This window comes from Capra hircus, chromosome 7, assembly GCF_001704415.2.
Source record: "Capra hircus breed San Clemente chromosome 7, ASM170441v1, whole genome shotgun sequence".
NCBI lineage: Eukaryota > Metazoa > Chordata > Mammalia > Artiodactyla > Bovidae > Capra > Capra hircus.
Window position 1 is genome coordinate 98,141,065 of NC_030814.1, and position 16,125 is coordinate 98,157,189.

The 16,125-nt window shown below is 54.2% G+C and overlaps 2 protein-coding genes across 3 annotated transcripts; one reads left to right on the forward strand and one right to left on the reverse strand.

The window, feature by feature from the left end:
• Nucleotides 866-9,122, reverse strand: ASNA1 (arsA arsenite transporter, ATP-binding, homolog 1 (bacterial)). Its single transcript, XM_005682286.3, has 7 exons — nucleotides 8,915-9,122; nucleotides 7,919-8,066; nucleotides 4,111-4,259; nucleotides 3,873-4,023; nucleotides 2,029-2,136; nucleotides 1,737-1,934; nucleotides 866-1,333 (listed from the first exon to the last, which is right to left on the reverse strand). Exons 1-7 carry the CDS (start codon nucleotides 9,073-9,075, stop codon nucleotides 1,202-1,204), a joined length of 1,047 nt encoding a protein of 348 aa, XP_005682343.1. The 5' UTR covers nucleotides 9,076-9,122; the 3' UTR covers nucleotides 866-1,201.
• C7H19orf43 (chromosome 7 C19orf43 homolog) lies at nucleotides 10,663-13,786 on the forward strand. 2 transcript variants are annotated; one of them, XM_018051268.1, is made up of 3 exons: nucleotides 10,663-11,117; nucleotides 13,004-13,081; nucleotides 13,367-13,786. In XM_018051268.1, the coding sequence occupies exons 1-3, from the start codon at nucleotides 10,674-10,676 to the stop codon at nucleotides 13,472-13,474; spliced, it is 630 nt and encodes a 209-aa protein (XP_017906757.1). In that variant the 5' UTR covers nucleotides 10,663-10,673; the 3' UTR covers nucleotides 13,475-13,786. The 2 variants fall into 2 exon arrangements, with proteins under 2 accessions (XP_017906757.1, XP_017906758.1); XM_018051269.1 differs by lacking the exon at nucleotides 13,367-13,786 and having other exon boundaries at nucleotides 10,691-11,094; nucleotides 13,004-13,080.

Here is a 16,125-nt window from a genome sequence, read left to right on the forward strand (position 1 = left end):
GGGGGGGACACGTCTAGGCTCGTGGCTGGGTTCCCCTTACACATGCACACCCTGGCACACCTAGATCCTGGATGTGCGCTGTCTAAACACTACTTCCTGACTCATGTGTGTCCCCAAGCACCCCCTTTTTGCCCCCACCCACATTTAGCTCCAGCTTGGAACTTGCAAATGCCTAAGATCATGCCAGTCCTGGGTCTCTCAAGCAGGGTGTGACAATGACTGTCCAGGGAGTGGCAGAGGGAAGTGTGAAGGGGAGAAGGCGGACTGTTAGGTGTCTTTCAGGCTGGTGTGCTGACCCTTCCAAGGTCAGGTGAATTTGTGCCAGGGCCCTATGAATGGCCCCCTTCTGTTTCCATTTTAGGAATAGAGGAGTGGTGCTCAAACTGCAGGAAACATGCTAGAGGCCACTGAGACTGCTCTGGGGGCACGATGGGACTTCAGGCCCCTCTAGCCTCTGAGTTTTTTGTCATCTTGTCCCCTGAACTGCCCGCCTGCTGCAGTCCTGTGCTGGGACAGGCTGATGCCACGCCATTCCATAGAATAGGAATTGGTTGTGGGGGGGAGGTGGGTGGAGACTGTTAATCCCCAGTCTGGCAAGCCCAGCCTCTGCCCAGGGCGCCCACTAATTCCCAAACCAAACAGCAGGCAGTGCTGGGCCCGCTGCCGGCCTAATCCGCTCCCCGCCAGCCTGGGGCTGGCCAAGGGGCCTCTTGGTTCCCACGCTCTGAGCCCTGAAGGACGTGGGCAGATGCAACTTCTTCTATTCCAGGCTTCACAGCCCAGAAAGACACCCTGACCCACAAAGACCAAGAAAACAGCACCCCTTTACCAAAGAACCCTCCTTCCAAAATTGCCACAATAAACATGCATCTCTATTAGATCTCTGTTGTGACAGTGCCTCTCTGGATGTGACATCTTCGTGCACTGTACCATCTGTGCAACCGTACATGAAGGTACTAAGCCCCAACTCCTACCTCATATCAATATCCACAGAAGTTTAAGATCATTTTATTGAGGGAGGAGAGGTGGGGAGAGGTGGGGGTGCAGCTATAGCTCCCCCAGCCCCACCAGGGGGAAAAGACCCCCTCCCCGCCTCCCATCCCCCAAGTGGTTCCCCTGTATTAGAGGGGGAACTTTGTGCAAACTCTGCCCCGGTGGGTGGCGGGTGGGTGTGAAATGGCAGCTGGGGCTGGTGGAGGTGCTACTGCGCACTGGGGGGCTTGTAGGGCTCCAGGAGGAGAGAGGAGAAGGTGTTGACCTTGTCTGCTCCCCGAACCTCATGGGGCAGCAGCGGCAGCTTCACAATGTGGAAGTCTTCGTATAGGTCCTCCATCTGTGGCGGGGGCAGAAGGCAGCAGTCAGGGGGCCCCAGGGCAGGGATAGGATGTGGTCGGTGTAAAGGGTCAGGCTGGGGGTGGTCTCAGGGTCAGGAAGAGAATATGAGCAAGGACTTTACAGGGTCATGGGTGGGAGTGGCGCCAGTGAGGTCAGAGATCCCGGGCCTGGACCTCCCACTCCCCAGGATCAGAGATACCCAGGCCAGCTAGTCTACAAAGGCCAGAATCAGGTCTGAAGCAGGAGGTGAAGGGCAGGGGATTAGGCAGATGAACAGAGAGTGAGATGGAGCAAAAGTTCAGAGAACACAGTAAAAGATCAGCTGGGCTGGCTGGGCTAGGCCAGATCGCAGCTTCTGGGGGTCAAAGTGTGAGACTTGGCGGGAGGGTGGGTGTGCGCACCTGATCCAGGTACTTGGCTTGGATCTTGTGGCGGGCCTCACACATCTTACAGGGCTTCTCGGGATCAGGGAAGACGAGCTGGTTGACGATGATATTGTGCGTGTCAATCTTGCACTTGGCCAGCTCCTGGATCAGCCGTTCAGTTTCATACAGGGACAGGAACTCCGCGATACACACACAGATGAAGGTTGTTTGCTCCTGTGGGAGGCAAGAGAAGACAGGGAGGGGCAGGTCTCAGCCCTGTCCCCATGGTTCCCGGAGACTCTCACTGCCCACCTGGACCTGAACTCACAGGGTCCTTGAACTGCTCGCTGACAGAGCGGATGACAGGCAGCGTTTCTTCCAGCTTGGAGGCCAGCTGGTCTGCGTTCATGTCGCCGAGGCCCAGCATGTTGCACATCTATGGGGATGGGAGAGGGCTCACGGTTTACCTGGTGCCCATTACACTCCCTGGGTCCAGCTCACTAGACACTTGGTTGGGGAGGACAGGGCGGGTGGGGGGAGATTGGAGGAAACGAATCCCAACACCTCCCAGTGGTTTAAGATGTGGGCCCTTGAGCAGATCATACGGGTCCATCCCCAGCTCTGCCCACTTTTGTGGGACCATGGCCAGGTTAGTGCCTCGGTTTCTCCATGTGTAGAGCTGCTGTCCTATACAACACACTGTCACACACTCAGAAGGGTGCCTGGCACACAGGAAATGCTCCACAAATTCTACTACCTGAGGGGGGTTTCCCTGATGGCTCAGTGGTTAAGAATCCACCTGCCAAAGTGGGAGACATGGGTTCGATCCCTGATCCCGGAAGATCCCACATGCTGAGGATCAACTAAGCCCGGGTGCTGCAACTACCAAAGCCCCTGCACCTAGAGACTGTGCTCTGAAACAAGAGAAGCCACTGCAGCGAGAAGCCCAGGCACTGCAACTAGAGCGTAACCTCCACTTGCTGTAACTAGAGAAAAGCCCTCGCAGAAATGGAGACCCAGAGGAACCAACGATAGAAAAAAAAAGTTACTACCTGAGATTCAAGTCCCCACTAGGGGACCACCCATAACCAGGGAGGTGGGAGTGGTGTGCAGAAGCGTGGGGTCATTAGGGTTGTCATGTCGTGCTAATAACAACCCGTGGCGGGGGGACCCGCACGCTCTCCATTTGACAGACACGGCCCAGAGAGGGGAACTGACTTGAGGTCACAGAGCATTATCACCAGAGCGCAGTGCATCTGAACCTGGGCCACTTGGCTCTGGATACAGTAACCTGGATACATAGGAACCTTCAAGTTGTGAACTTTTGAAGATACAAACATACATCTGGTTTCAGCCAGAAGCCAGAACTTGTGCTATTAACGTCAGGCGCGACTGAAACTGCAGCTTGCCCTCTGTCTCCTATTGCTGACGATCCTTCAGCTCTACCACCTCTAACCTCCTCTCCCTCCTCCAGTCAGTAACTCTTCTTGCCTGATCTGTATGCCAACTGTTGTACTGCACTAGTGTACTTTTTAAGGTACTGTCCTGTGAGTTTTAAAATGTTTTATTTTTTGTGTTTTTTATGTATTATTTGTGCAAGAAGTATTATAAACCCAGTACAGTATGGTATGGGATTCCCTGGGGGCTCAGCGGTAAAGAACCCGCCTGCTGATGCAGGAGATTCAGGTTCGATCCCTGGGCTGGGAAGATCCCCTGGTGAAGGAAACGACAACCAACTCCCGAATTCTTGCTGGGAAATCCCATGGACAGAGGAGCCTGGTGGGCTACAGTTCATGGGGTCACAAAAAAGTCAGAAGCGACTGAGCAGCTAAACAACCACAGTACAGTGCAGAACTACAAAGACAATCGCGTTCTTCGGGCACCCAGGATAACTCTGCTGAACTTACGGACAAACTGGACTTACAAACTTTATCTTAGAATGGGACTCATTCATATGTAATGGACTTACTGCATGAGGTTTCAAGCTCTGTCTGGGGCACTCAAGAGGTGGAGGCAGGGACACCGAGGTGAAGGAGGGCGGACAGTGAAGACCCAAGCCCCCCACTGGGAAGCGCTGACTGAGAGGGCACGTGGTAAAGGCCTTTGTTACGGTGTGACTGGGAGCCCTGTTCTGACTCAGGGGATTCCTGGCTGCCCAGGGGCCCTGCCTGCCTGTGAGATGAAGGGGCTGATCTGGTTCTTGATCTGCATGAGGCGGCCAAGCCCCCGCTCGACGATGGTGGGGAAGTTGAGCAGCCTCAGCGTGTGGCCTGTGGGCGCCGTGTCGAACACCACCACGGAGAAGTTCATGCCCTTCACCAGCCTGCAGGGAGAAGAGGGTCAGGCCCGCTTTGCCCTTTCTTCTGCCCCCAGCCCCAGGCAGCACCCAGTACCCCTGGCCGTGCCTGACCTCATCACCTCTGCGTAGCTCATGGCCTCATCGATGCCTGGGAATGCGCTCATAGCTTCTTGCATCATCTTTTTGCCCATGCTCAGCATGTTGTCCTCTTCAAAGAACTCATCCGGCAGTTCCGCCACGCCCAGACTGGGGTCAATCTCCTTCGGGCCGAGGGGGTCAAGATTCAGGCTGCTGTGGCTGGGGCCTTGGCACCGAGGCACAGAACCTGAGGGAGCCTGGGGGGCGCCTGAGCACAGCCCATCATCGGATCACAGCTGAGGAGACCCCCGAGGTGCCACGGCCCCTCCCTTAGGCGCTTCGGGTATTCAGCGACCGCAGATTGTCAAACAAGCAGATGGAAGATCATCAACTGTCCTCAAGCCAGAGCCCACTGCAAGGCCTTTTCTTTTTATCTGGCCACATCATGCAGTGTGTGGGATCTGAATTCCCTGAATAGAGATCGAACCCGTGCCGCCTGCAGTGGAAGCATGGAGTCTTAACCACTGGACTGCTGGAGAAGTCCCTGCAGGGACTTTTCACTGGCTGTTCCCCCACCCAGCCCAGGACCTCTTCCAGATCAGTCCTGTAACATGAGTCTTCCTTGAATGCCCGAGCTAACAGTGCAGCCCTAGACCCGCAGCCCTCTTTTCCTTTCTCCTTAACATCTGGCCTCCTGAAGATCCCCTGGAGGAGGAAACAGCAATCCACTCCAGTATTCTTGCCTGGGAAATCCCATGGAGAGAGGAGCCTGGCGTGCTACAGTCCACGGGGCCATAAAGGAGTCGGACACAACTTAGCAACTAAGCACACACGCACATGGTGTCTACTTATCATGTCTATCACCTGTCTCCACACCACAGTGCCGGCCCCATGAGGGTAGGGGTTTTGATTGTTTTGTTCAGTGTGGTGTCCCCAATACCTGGGAAGTGCGTGGCACAGAGTAGGTCCTCAACTTGGATGTAGGATCCATGAAAGGATAACCAAGCCTGGGGTCCCTGGCCTGTCCTGCACTCAATGCCTCTCTATCTTCTGCCTGCGTTACCTCTTTTTTTTCTTCTTTTTCTTTTTTATAATAATTTTATTTATTTTTGGCAATGCTGAGTTTTTCTTTGCTGCAAGGGCTTTTCTCTAATTGTGGTGTGCAGGCTTCTCATCGTGGTGGCTTCTCTTTTTGTGGAGCACAAGCTCTAGGGCTCTGGGGCTTCAGTAGTTGTAGCGCCCAGGCTCTAGAGCACAGGCTCAATGGCTGCGGCACATGGGCTTAGTTGCTCTTCGGCACGTGGGATCTTCCTGCATCAGGGGGGATTGAACCCGTGTCTCCAGCATTGCAGGTGGATTCTTTACCACTGAGCCGCCAGGGAAGCCCCTACCTCTTCTTTTTGACTTCATGGTTTCTGTGGTGAATCCCTCAACTCCCTGGACTCAGAGATCACTTCCCTATGGGGAGCTCGTCCGCATATCACCCCCAACAGTCACACCCTTGATGGGTTATTCCTAGCCACTGGCCCACTCTTTGACCCTAGCTCTCTCAACTCCTGTTATTCTAGATCTCTCTGGGCCACCTCATCCTCACCCCTCTGCCCCCTTGTTCACTGTCGGTGTTCCTCTTGGCTGGCACTCTTATCCAGCCCAGTCTCCAGAGGATGCCTCTGCATACACACCCTCTTTTCCCTCTACAGTTGGCAAAAGCCCCATTCTCATTATTTGCAGCTCGCTGGCATGGCTGCCCCAAGGTAAACATCCGAGGAACACGCCTGACAAACAGCTTCACCTTGCTCCCCACGGCTGATCGCAAATCTCCAATGGGCATTTGACGAGCCAGACAGTCCACCAGTGGGAGTATTAATGCCACATCTCCTTCCTCCTCAAACACCTTCTTTCCCAAGTGGCCCACAGTCTCTGCTAGGGCTTGTGCCTCAGTAAGAAAGTGAAGCCACTGGCCACCAACACCCTCATTTCACCCTAGAAAATGCCCCAGTCCTTCCTTCCAAGTCCCTGGTCCTGGCACCACAGCCCAAGTCCTGGGTCTGTGCACTGGGGCAAGCAGTTGCCCACCTGAGGCCCCTCCTCGGCTGGCATCCTTATTCCCTCCTGTAGCATCACTTGTCCCTTCCAGTTGAAGCTTTTTTTTTGGCCACACTGATCAGCTTCTGGGACCTTAGTTCCCAAATCAAGGGTTGAACTTGATCCTCAGTAAAGAGAGACCCCAGAGTTCTAACCACTGGACTGCCAGAGAATTCTCTGAAGCATTCGCATCAGCAAACACACGTGCTCTTAAAATCTCCTTTCTCAGAAAAGCCTTCCTTAACTCTCATTCCCATTCCCCTCCAGGGATGGCCACGCTCATTTCTCTGCTCCCATCATGGTGATCCCTGTCTCCACTGTGGTTCACCCACTCCAGGCAGGCTTTTGCGCCCATTCCCAGGGTGATCTGCTTAAAACAGATGTGCCTGCCAGAGCCAACAATCTTTCTGCCCAAATCCCTTTGTCCTCCTCGAGTTTAGGAGCCCATACTATCTTGCTTCCCTCCCACCTCACCTGGGGCTCCTCCTTGGCCTCTTTCACTGATTCTTCCTCTTCCCCTGCTGGACCCTAAATGTTGATATGCCCCTAGAGTTGTTTCTGAGCCTCTCTATTCTCTCACTCTTTCCTCCATTCACACAGCTTTAAATAAATATCACCCTTGGGACAATGACTCTCAATGCCAACCTCTTCCTCTAGGCTCATATAACTAAGCCACTGCTCTGATGTCTCCATTTGGATGACCAATGGGCACCTTGGTCTCACTAAGCCAAATAAAATTCCCCATTTTTGCCTTCTACACCTGCTCCTCTCCCAGTCTTCTCCATCTCAGTTGCCCAGGGAGTCAACTAAGAGATGTACTGAATTCATTTCTTTTCCTCATGCATTATAACCAAGCAGTCAAATTGCTTTAATTCCAAAATACATCCCAGGGATTTCCCTGGTGGTCCAGTGGTTAAGAATCCGCCTTCCAATGCAGGGGATGCAGACGTAATCCCCGGTCAGGGAACTAAGATCCCAATGCCATGGGGCAACTAACTCCACATACTGTGACAGAAGCCCCTGTGTACGACAATGAAGACCCACCGAAGCCAAACTAATGAAAATAAATCCCAAATTTTACCACTTTCACCTCCCTCCCCACCAAGTTTTGGCTGCCACCATTTCTAGCCTGGGCACTGTCCCAGCTCTCTTTGCTTCCATTCTTGACTTTATAATCCAATCTCTTCATGAAAGCTACAGGGAACTTTTCGAAAAACGATGTGTCCCATGACATTATTCTGCTTAAAACAAACAGGTTCCCATTAAACTTGGAATCAGGGACTTTCCTAGTGGTCCAGTGCCTAAGACTCCACCCTCCCAATGCAGGGGACCTGTATTCAACACCTGATTAGGAAACTAGATCCCACATGCTGCAACTAAAGATTCTGTGTGCTGCAACTAAGACCTGGCACTAAGGTCCAGAGCAACCAAATACATAATAAAAATAAATATTAAAATATATGTAAATTTGGAAACAAAGCTTAACTACTCCCAGTGGCCTGCTAGGTCCTATTATTGATGTCTCCCCCTCCTCCCCTTGCTCACTCCAGCTACTCTGGTTTCCTTTCTGATCCACAAACGTCTCTCACCCAGTCCCCTGTGGGTATGCTGAAGAGGGGAAAGTGGAAAGACAAGAGGCTGGAGAATCTGCAGGACATGGTAGCTAATCGTGGGTGTTCACAGGAAAGGCCTGAAGGTGCCTTTGACAGAGTTGGGGGGTGGGGCATGGGGTAGGCCTGAGCCCTATTGCACTCACCATGGCAAAGAGGTTGTCATAGCCTTTGACCTTGGTAGGCACCTTGGAGAACTTCTGGTCAAATGCATCGGAGATGTTGTGGGCTGGGTCGGTGGAGATGATTAGAACACTCTCCCGCCCCTTGGACAGCTGGACTGCTAGGCTGCAGCTGGGCAAAAGAAAGGTCAAAAGGTTAGGGGGGGGTGAAGAGTCAGGCTCTGCTCCCTAGGTCTGCAAGGGGGAGATGAAGGGTCGCAGGAGCAGGGGACCTGGATCAGTAAGGGCCTTGAGAGAAGAGTATGGAGTACTGTGGGATCAGGCCTCAATCTCTGCAGTGGGACCCTCTCAGATCTCACCTACTGAACCTTCCACCTGGCTAGAGTGGTAAGATTCGGCTAAGTGTGTCAGTCTGGTGTGATGCCTGCTTCTTCGCTGGCACAGAGTGGCATCACGATCCGGCTGTCCAGTCAGCACAGCCTGACCCTGTGTCCGCTCCCTCAACGCTAAGCTAAGGGGTCCTTTGCACCTCTTGCTAAACTCGGTGGTTCGGTCCATTTGTCCAGGGTGATCTGCCCGGGGTATCCCTCCCCCTCCTCCCAGCTGACTGGGATAGCCTGATCATGTGCTCTCCCTCCCGCCTTCCACCCCCACGTGGGCAGAGAACGACAAGGTCCACCAGATTAGGATAGTTCGCTCAGGTGCCCCTCCCCTTCTCTGGGCACACTCTGGTACAGTCTACCTGATGGGGACATCTAAGTGCTCTCCCGGACCCCGTGCGCTGGATTCAACGTGGTTCAGCCCTTGAGCCCCAACAGGGATGGTCCAATTCAGAGGGTGCCCGGCCGGCTTTCAGGAGGCATCTTCCACTTGCTCCAGATAACTTCTGGAGAGTACAATCCAGAAGACCCCGCCCCAGCCCTCTTGCCCGGCTGGTGCTGGAAGACCCGGTCTTTCGCCTCCCCTTCACCCTGTGGTACATCCCACCCGTTTTCCCGGCCCCCACCGCAGCCTCTTTACCTGCAGGTCGTCTTGCCAACTCCACCTTTGCCCCCAACGAATATCCACTTAAGGCTGCGCTGCTCGATGATGTTGCTAAGCGTGGGCTCCAGCGGCTCCACATCAGGGGCATCCTCGAACTCCTCTGCCTCGACCCCCCACCCTGCCACCCCTGCCGCCATCTTGGAACCGGCTCACGTGATCAAGCGGAGCACACCATGCAAAGCACCTGCAGGGGAAATTTCCTATCATATCCCCATCAAGGCTAGAAGGTTGAACTGATTTTCTCATAGCTTAACTTCTAGGAGCTAATAGAAGCTATATGTCCAATGTCTTCCCTTCCAAGCTTCATCATGTCAGCCTCTTGTCTACATTTTCTTCAAAGACTCCCCCTGTCTAATTAATGCATTGGTACATCCCAGGATACTCCCCTTTACTGATTGGCCTTTAAGTCTAGCAGCACTCCTCTCATTGGCTACATCTTTTCTTACTTTCACCAATCACTCTCACGTCCCGGTAGCACCAACCTCCCCTTAGCAACCGACCAAACACCCATTCCATGCCCTTTTCAAGAAGTTAGTTCCGAGGTCCACCCTGACCTGACTCCATAGGCTCAACTTCTTGTCGATCATTTCCCGCCCCTATTCTCCGAACTAGGTCCCAGCACCCCTCAGGTCCGTCTCTTCTGTTATTCAATTGGCTGGGAGCCATCGGGCTCCTGACGCAAAACAATCACAGACGAACCGATTAGTTTGCTGGAGACAGTTTCGGCGCTGAGAGTGGGTTAGAGAGAGAATTACTCCAGTTGGGGGCGAGGTCCGCAGATCCTTGTCCAGTGAGCCCTGAGCTCCTTTGCGGGCTTGCATCCTTGTTGTAGAAGGCACCCGATTCCCCAAAACCTGCTTCCACTTTACCCCAGGTTCGAAGGGAAACTTCAGTTCAGCCAATTCTGTTTGAAACTCTGCCCTGGGCAGGAATACATGCTTGGTCCCAGGCCCTTTTGCGGACACTATACCTTAGTTGGAGACTCCAACCTAGAAATATCCGTGGCTTCATTTCAGTACTCTAGCACATAAAGAACTTCACAATCACTTTTCACTTTCATGCATTGGAGAAGGAAATGGCAACCCACTCCAGTGTTCTTGCGTGGAGAATCTCAGGGATGGGGGAGCCTGGTGGGCTTCCGTCTATGCAGTCGCACAGAGTCGGACACAACTGAAGCGACTTGGCAGCAGCAGCACATAAAGTAATACCTTGATTTGCAGATATGAACCTCTCAGCTCCTTGGAGTGAGCTGTGTCTCTATTTCCAAATGAAAGCTCCATCCCAGAGATAGGTACCTAATCCAGAGACACCCCCATTTCTGTTCTCGGGGACCAGGCTAGATATGCCCTCTAGCTAGTTTTAGTTAGGGACCCAGGTTCCGAGGTTATCAGCTGAGCACACAGCCAGGCAACGTCTCTCCCCTCACTGAGATTATCCCTGGTGTCAGAAGATTCTAGCCCCGAAAAGCTAGTACACCACCGAGTCCCAAGCGGGAACCGCACTCCGAGAGCCAGCTACACACCCAGAACCAAACAATAGTCTCATTCCGGAAGAGACCATCTCTCCGTAACGCCAGCAGGAGCCTAGCAAGGTTATAATGTTCTGCCGGACCCGGCGGGGCGGGCCGGGGCAGCTGCTTGAGGGCGCGCAGCGTCAGGCCTTATTCCTCATTCGCCCCGCCCCTCATGCCCCGCCCCCACTGCGGTCGTCTAAGCACCAGACGGGTCTTCCCGGCATGCATTGCCCGGGACCAGGCTTGTCGCGCGCCAAGCGCGGGGCCGGGAGCGGCCTTCCCGGAGTCCTTTGCGCGGCACCTGGTGACAAAATGGCTGCCCGAGGGAGACGGGCGGAGCCTCCTGGTCGGGAGGCGCCGGGCCCCGCGGGTGGCGGCGGCGGCGGCGGAAGCCGATGGGCTGAGTCCGGGCCCGGGACGTCGCCCGAGAGCGGGGATGATGAAGTGTCGGGCGCGGGTTCGAGCCCAGTGTCGGGCGGCGTGAACTTGTTCGCCAACGACGGCAGCTTCCTGGAGCTGTTCAAGCGGAAGATGGAGGAGGAGCAGCGGCAGCGGCAGGAGGAGCCGCCCCCGGGCCCGCAGCGACCCGATCAGCCAGCCACCGCTGCCGCCGCGGGTCCCGGGGATCCGAAGAGGAAGGGCGGTCCGGGCCCCACGCTCAGCTTCGTAAGGAGCCGCGGGGGTGGGGGCGGGCGCCAGGGTCTTCCTTGGCCTGGGGAATCGGGACCGAGAAAGGGGATCGGGATCCAGGTCCACCCTCCGACTCCGATCAGGGGGCCGTCCGGGTCATCCGCTGAGGATTCAGAATCTGGATTCCCTACAAGAGAGGTCTGGGGGCGGAGATGGGGACCCCAGGAGTCTGCCCGCAGGAACTGGGAGCTGGGGGGGGATTCCATTGGAAACAGCGTTCCGAGGATCGGGAGACCAGGGTACTAGAATTCCTGTTTGAGTGGTACCCACCCGAACTTTGGATTTGGGGACCATCTCTCACTATGAGAATGGGTGTCATATTCAAGTCTGGAGTCTGAGCTGTGTGAATGAAAGACTCAGACTGCTTACTGTGTGACCTAGGAGATTTGCTTGAGTTCCATGATTTTCCTTCGTCCGGTGTCCATTTATTGAGCACCTTACCTTGTGCTGGGCACTGTGCTAGGTGATGGATATGCTGTGCTGAACATGACAGGCATCACTGCTCTCCCGGAGCATCTGAGATGGCCTAACCTCATTTTCCCTGCTTGCAAAAATGGGCATCTTCTTATGTGATTACCATTGGGCAAGCCTTATAGGAAGGGCTAAACCAATGGTTCTCAACTGGGGACGATTTCCACCTACCCCATCTCCACACTTGACGAAGTCTGGGGACATCTGTGGTCATCAGGACGGACATTCATGAGCAGAGGGCAGAGCTGCTGCTCAACATCCTGAAACAGAACAACTCTCTCCTCCCCCTCTCCAGCAAACATGGTCCTGTTCAAAATGTCATTAGTGCCTAAGATTGAGAAACTCTAGGGTAAAAAAAGGGCACCTATATTGATTGTCAACCCTGAGCTGGCTTTGTCTCTTGTGTTGAGAGCAAGTTCCTGTGGTGTGGAGAAAAAAAGTGTTGACTTAAGAGTAATGGACTTGGGTGGGGGTGCGTCAAGTTTCTTCATCTGTCAAAAATGAGTGTGAGAATAGTCTCAGCAGCTCAGGTCACTTAACACCTGGTTGAGGGCTAGGGACAGGATGTCTGTAAAGCCTGTCACAGCCCTTGGTGCACAAGAAGCCCTCAGTTCGTGGGAGAAAATAGAGGACCGGGAAAGTTCAGGCTAAATCTTACATTTGAAGAATGGGAAGTGACAGGGCCTGGGCTGGTGTGAGAACTGGGTGGCAGCCGAGTGCCCCCCTGTGAATGAGAGTAGCAGTAGTTGTCACTGCCTTTTCCGTTTGGTCATCGGGGCGGCCATTTGCGGGAGTGCCCTCAAAGAGGCCAGGCCAGGTTAGGTGTCAGGGAACAGCATCAGGCGGTGGCTAAGATTGCTGCTCCCTGGACTCAACATACCTGACCCTGAATCCAGCTCCACTGTCTGCTGTCAGCATGATCCAGGGACAGGGTTCTCCTTTTCAAAGGTGTTTGCTCATCTGTCCAATGGGGACGGTTATGACCTTCATCTTAAGGTAACTGTGAAAGTTGAAGGAGATGATACTTCCAAAGCCACTTGGCACAGGGCTTAGTATACAGTAAGTGCTCAATAAAGGGAGCAGTTGCTGCCTGTGTGGTCTGTACTAGGGGATAGTGAGGACAGAGCTCATCCCCCTCATGTGGGGATTCTTCTCTCTCCCTGGGAAGACAGCTGGGGGGCCCAGGACTGCTTGGGCATCATGGGCCCAGGGCAGGCGCTGAGTCGCGTGTGCTCCTCTCTGATTGCTGCGCAGGTCGGCCGGCTGGTGGAGCTGGGCGCGGCGTCGGGACGGGCCACCGGGCCGGGCTAGGAAGGTGTAGTGGGCCTCAGCACCGCCAAGGGCGGGCCCCGGCTCCTGTAACCGTTGCAGTCTTCTGTCCCTTCACCCAGGTGGGCAAGCGCAGAGGCGGGAACAAACTAGCCCTCAAGACGGGAATAGTAGCCAAGAAGCAGAAGACGGAGGATGAGGTGAGCAGATCGGTTGTGGCAGGGACTGCCTCTGTTGCCTTTTCCTTCTAGCCTCAGCGCCTGGCCGAGGTGCCCCATCCCTCCCTCTTCAGTATCTGGCCCTTGGATGGATGTACTGGGTGGGGGAGGAGGGCTTTCAACCCAGCTCCTAGATAACTTGCCTCTACTTATCTTTATCTCAGACCCAATACGCTGTGGGTGGGTCAGCTGTCTCAGGACAGTCCTGACCCTGGTTCCTGGCATCCCCTTCCCAACCCCCTGTGTATCCCTCCTCCCCCCCAACAGGTATTAACAAGTAAAGGTGATGCATGGGCCAAGTACATGGCAGAGGTGAAAAAGTACAAAGCCCACCAGTGCGGTGATGATGATAAAACGCGGCCCCTGGTGAAATGACCCCCCTCCCTGCCTGCCCACGGCCTGGGACTCTCTGCGATGTACATAACTATTTAATGCAGTGGCAGCGCGGCAGCCTTTCCCCCCAAGGACTTATACACAGAAGGAAACCGAGATGCTTCCCGCAGCTGCGGATGATTCTCCAGGACTCTTTTTTACCTTGAGCACTTGCCTCCTGAGACTTCGTAGAACAGTGTTTTACTGTCCCCTCTCCTCCCTCCCCCTGGCTCTTTCTGTCTTCCTTTTCTCACCCCCCCCACCCACCCTTTAGCCATCACTTCTGGGAAGTAAAGAACATGACTTAGTGCTGGAGTTGTGTGCTTGGTTTGCCTTTTTTGCTCTCTCCAACTTAAGCCCTTCCCTCTTGGCTGGTTGCACACCTACCAAAGGCTGGGTCTGCCCCAGTGATGTGGGGGTATCGGGGAAAATGGGGGTGCAACCCCTCCTGGGGTTGAACTTTGCTCAGGATTCACGCCTGAGACATACACCCCACGCCCTGCTGCTGCTCTTGCTCAGTGTCTGCACAGTCCCATCTGGGCTGGGCCAAAGCTGTCAGTTCAGATCCGAAGACAAGGAGCACCTACCGGGTGCCTGGGTTTTTCTACGCCCTGTGGCCACCGCAGTGAACAAAACAGACCACGCGTGCTTCCTGCCTTTGTGGAAGGAAACAGACACAGATTAAAAGGGGAACTCATTTGGGGAGATGACTGCAAAGAAGTACAGGAGAGAGGCTGTAGGGAGACATCTGATCAGAGTCCTGAGGGAGGTGAGGAAGCCTGTCTGTGGGGTAATGAACAGCCAGTATACAGACAGGGAGGGTGCCTGGCCTTTACAGGGAGCTTTGAGGAGGCCACTCTGAAAGGAACTGGCTGAGTGAGAAGCCTGGGTGTGTTATATGCAGAGTCTCGTGTGCTAGGGTGAGAATTTGGGACTTTATTCGTAAGAAGAAACCTTTGAGGGGCTGTGGTAAGGAGCAGCATGGTATGTTTTATCTCTTAACAGGATCCCTCTGGCTGAAAGGGTCTGGGCAGAACCTGGGAGATGGAGACCAGGCTGTGATCAGGCAAGAGGAGCTAATGGGGTGTTGGCAGTGGAGGAAGTAAAGAGGACCAGGATCTGGGTTCCAGTGGGGTTGGTCTGTCCTCCAGCGACTTGTAGCCCTTCCAGGGAAGGTGTGTTTTTTTATATGATCAGGAGAAAGAATGCAAAAGGGCTTGTTTGTCCCACCTTGCAGAACAGGACAACTGCTATACTAGGGGACAAGATGTCCTGAAGGAAGCCTGGTGCCCCTAGTCCCCTACTAGTGTTCCTTGTAATTCTGTGTCTTCCTGGCCCCATTGCTCATCCTATTTGGAGCTGAAGGCTACCTGGGTGTCTGCTCTCGGTGGAGCCAACCAAGGTGTTAAGATGACTGTGCCTCCTAACTCAAATCTATTATGGAGCAACATCGAAGCATCCTAGCTGTGGGGCCATCTCCCAGGCCTTCCCAGGCATGAATGCTGAGCCTCTTGGCACTCGTGCCCATCCTACGGCCAGGCTCCAGGCCCTCTCCTATTAGGGGAGCATCATGATTCCAAGGACCATGGTGGTCACCACATGCCCGGGACCTGTAGAGGCAGAAGGATGAAGGCTGAGTTAGCACCTGTCCATGGGGCCTCCCAGGTGGCCCAGTGGTGAAGAACCTGCCTGCCAATGTAGACACAGGAGAGGTGGGTTCCATCCCTAGGTCGGGAAGATTCCTTGGAGGAGAACATGGCAACCCGATCCAGTATTCTTGCCTGGGAAATCCCATGGATAGAAGAGCCTGGTGGTCTACAGTCCACGGGGTCGCAAAGAGACACAACTGAGCGACGCACCCCCCCCCCCCCGCCCCCAACACACACACACACAGCTTCACACTGCAAGATTCAGACTGGGGGGGGCGGGGAATTGCAAGTACCAACACAATCCAAATTCCCTGTCCTAGTGGAGCTAACATTGTGGTTGTGGGAGAAACAAGAAACAAAACACAACACCATTATACATTCTGTGCAGGGGCCGGGGGGCAGTATGAAAGAGGATCTGTGATGAGGGGGGGAAAGATGGCAACTGTAAACTGGTCAAGACTGGTCACACCATCTGTTGCAAGTCCTGAAGGAGGTGGGACAGGCAGTGAGGATGGTCCTTGGAAGAGTGTTGCAGGCTTGAGGAACAGCAAGTGCAAAGACTGAGCTGAATCATGCCCAGCTTGAAGAGTGAGCAAATACACTTTGAAACAGGTGACGTGCCTCCTTACTTCCTGCTAACACACAGTAAGGCTTGTCTGGTTTATTTCCCACATGAGGCGAAAGGTCTCCGTTCATGATGCTGAGCTGGCCCAGGTGTGATGTTAGCCTTGGAGATGTATGGGGGAGGGGATATAGGAAGCTCATGGAGCCATCTCTACCTCCTCCTCCCTCAAAGCCACAACAGCCGCTGGATCTTTAAAAAGAAACAAGTGGGAGAAGTAGGTCGCCCCTGCAGCAGCTCCCTCTATTCTGGAGTGTCAGCACTTCCTTTCACTGAGCTCACCTGCCCTGACCTGGGAAAAGTGAAGAGGGCGGAGAATCAAATTCAGGTTTTGGTGAGTCACACAGTCCCAGTTTCAAACTTTTCTGGTGTCTGTTAGCTAT

Bases quoted from the DNA above. Each gene is read 5' to 3' on its own strand.
- ASNA1 (XM_005682286.3), bottom strand. From the start codon at position 9,075: ATGGCGGCAGGGGTGGCAGGGTGGGGGGTCGAGGCAGAGGAGTTCGAG. The intron at 2,137-3,872 runs GCAGGCAGGGCC...CCATCCCCATAG, and splicing joins TCAGCCCCTTCATCTCACAG to ATGTGCAACATGCTGGGCCT. The intron at 1,935-2,028 runs GTGAGTTCAGGT...TGCCTCCCACAG, and splicing joins GCGAGCAGTTCAAGGACCCT to GAGCAAACAACCTTCATCTG.
- C7H19orf43 (XM_018051268.1), top strand. From the start codon at position 10,674: ATGCATTGCCCGGGACCAGGCTTGTCGCGCGCCAAGCGCGGGGCCGGG. The intron at 11,118-13,003 runs GTAAGGAGCCGC...CCCTTCACCCAG, and splicing joins CGGGCCCCACGCTCAGCTTC to GTGGGCAAGCGCAGAGGCGG. The intron at 13,082-13,366 runs GTGAGCAGATCG...CCCCCCCAACAG, and splicing joins AGCAGAAGACGGAGGATGAG to GTATTAACAAGTAAAGGTGA.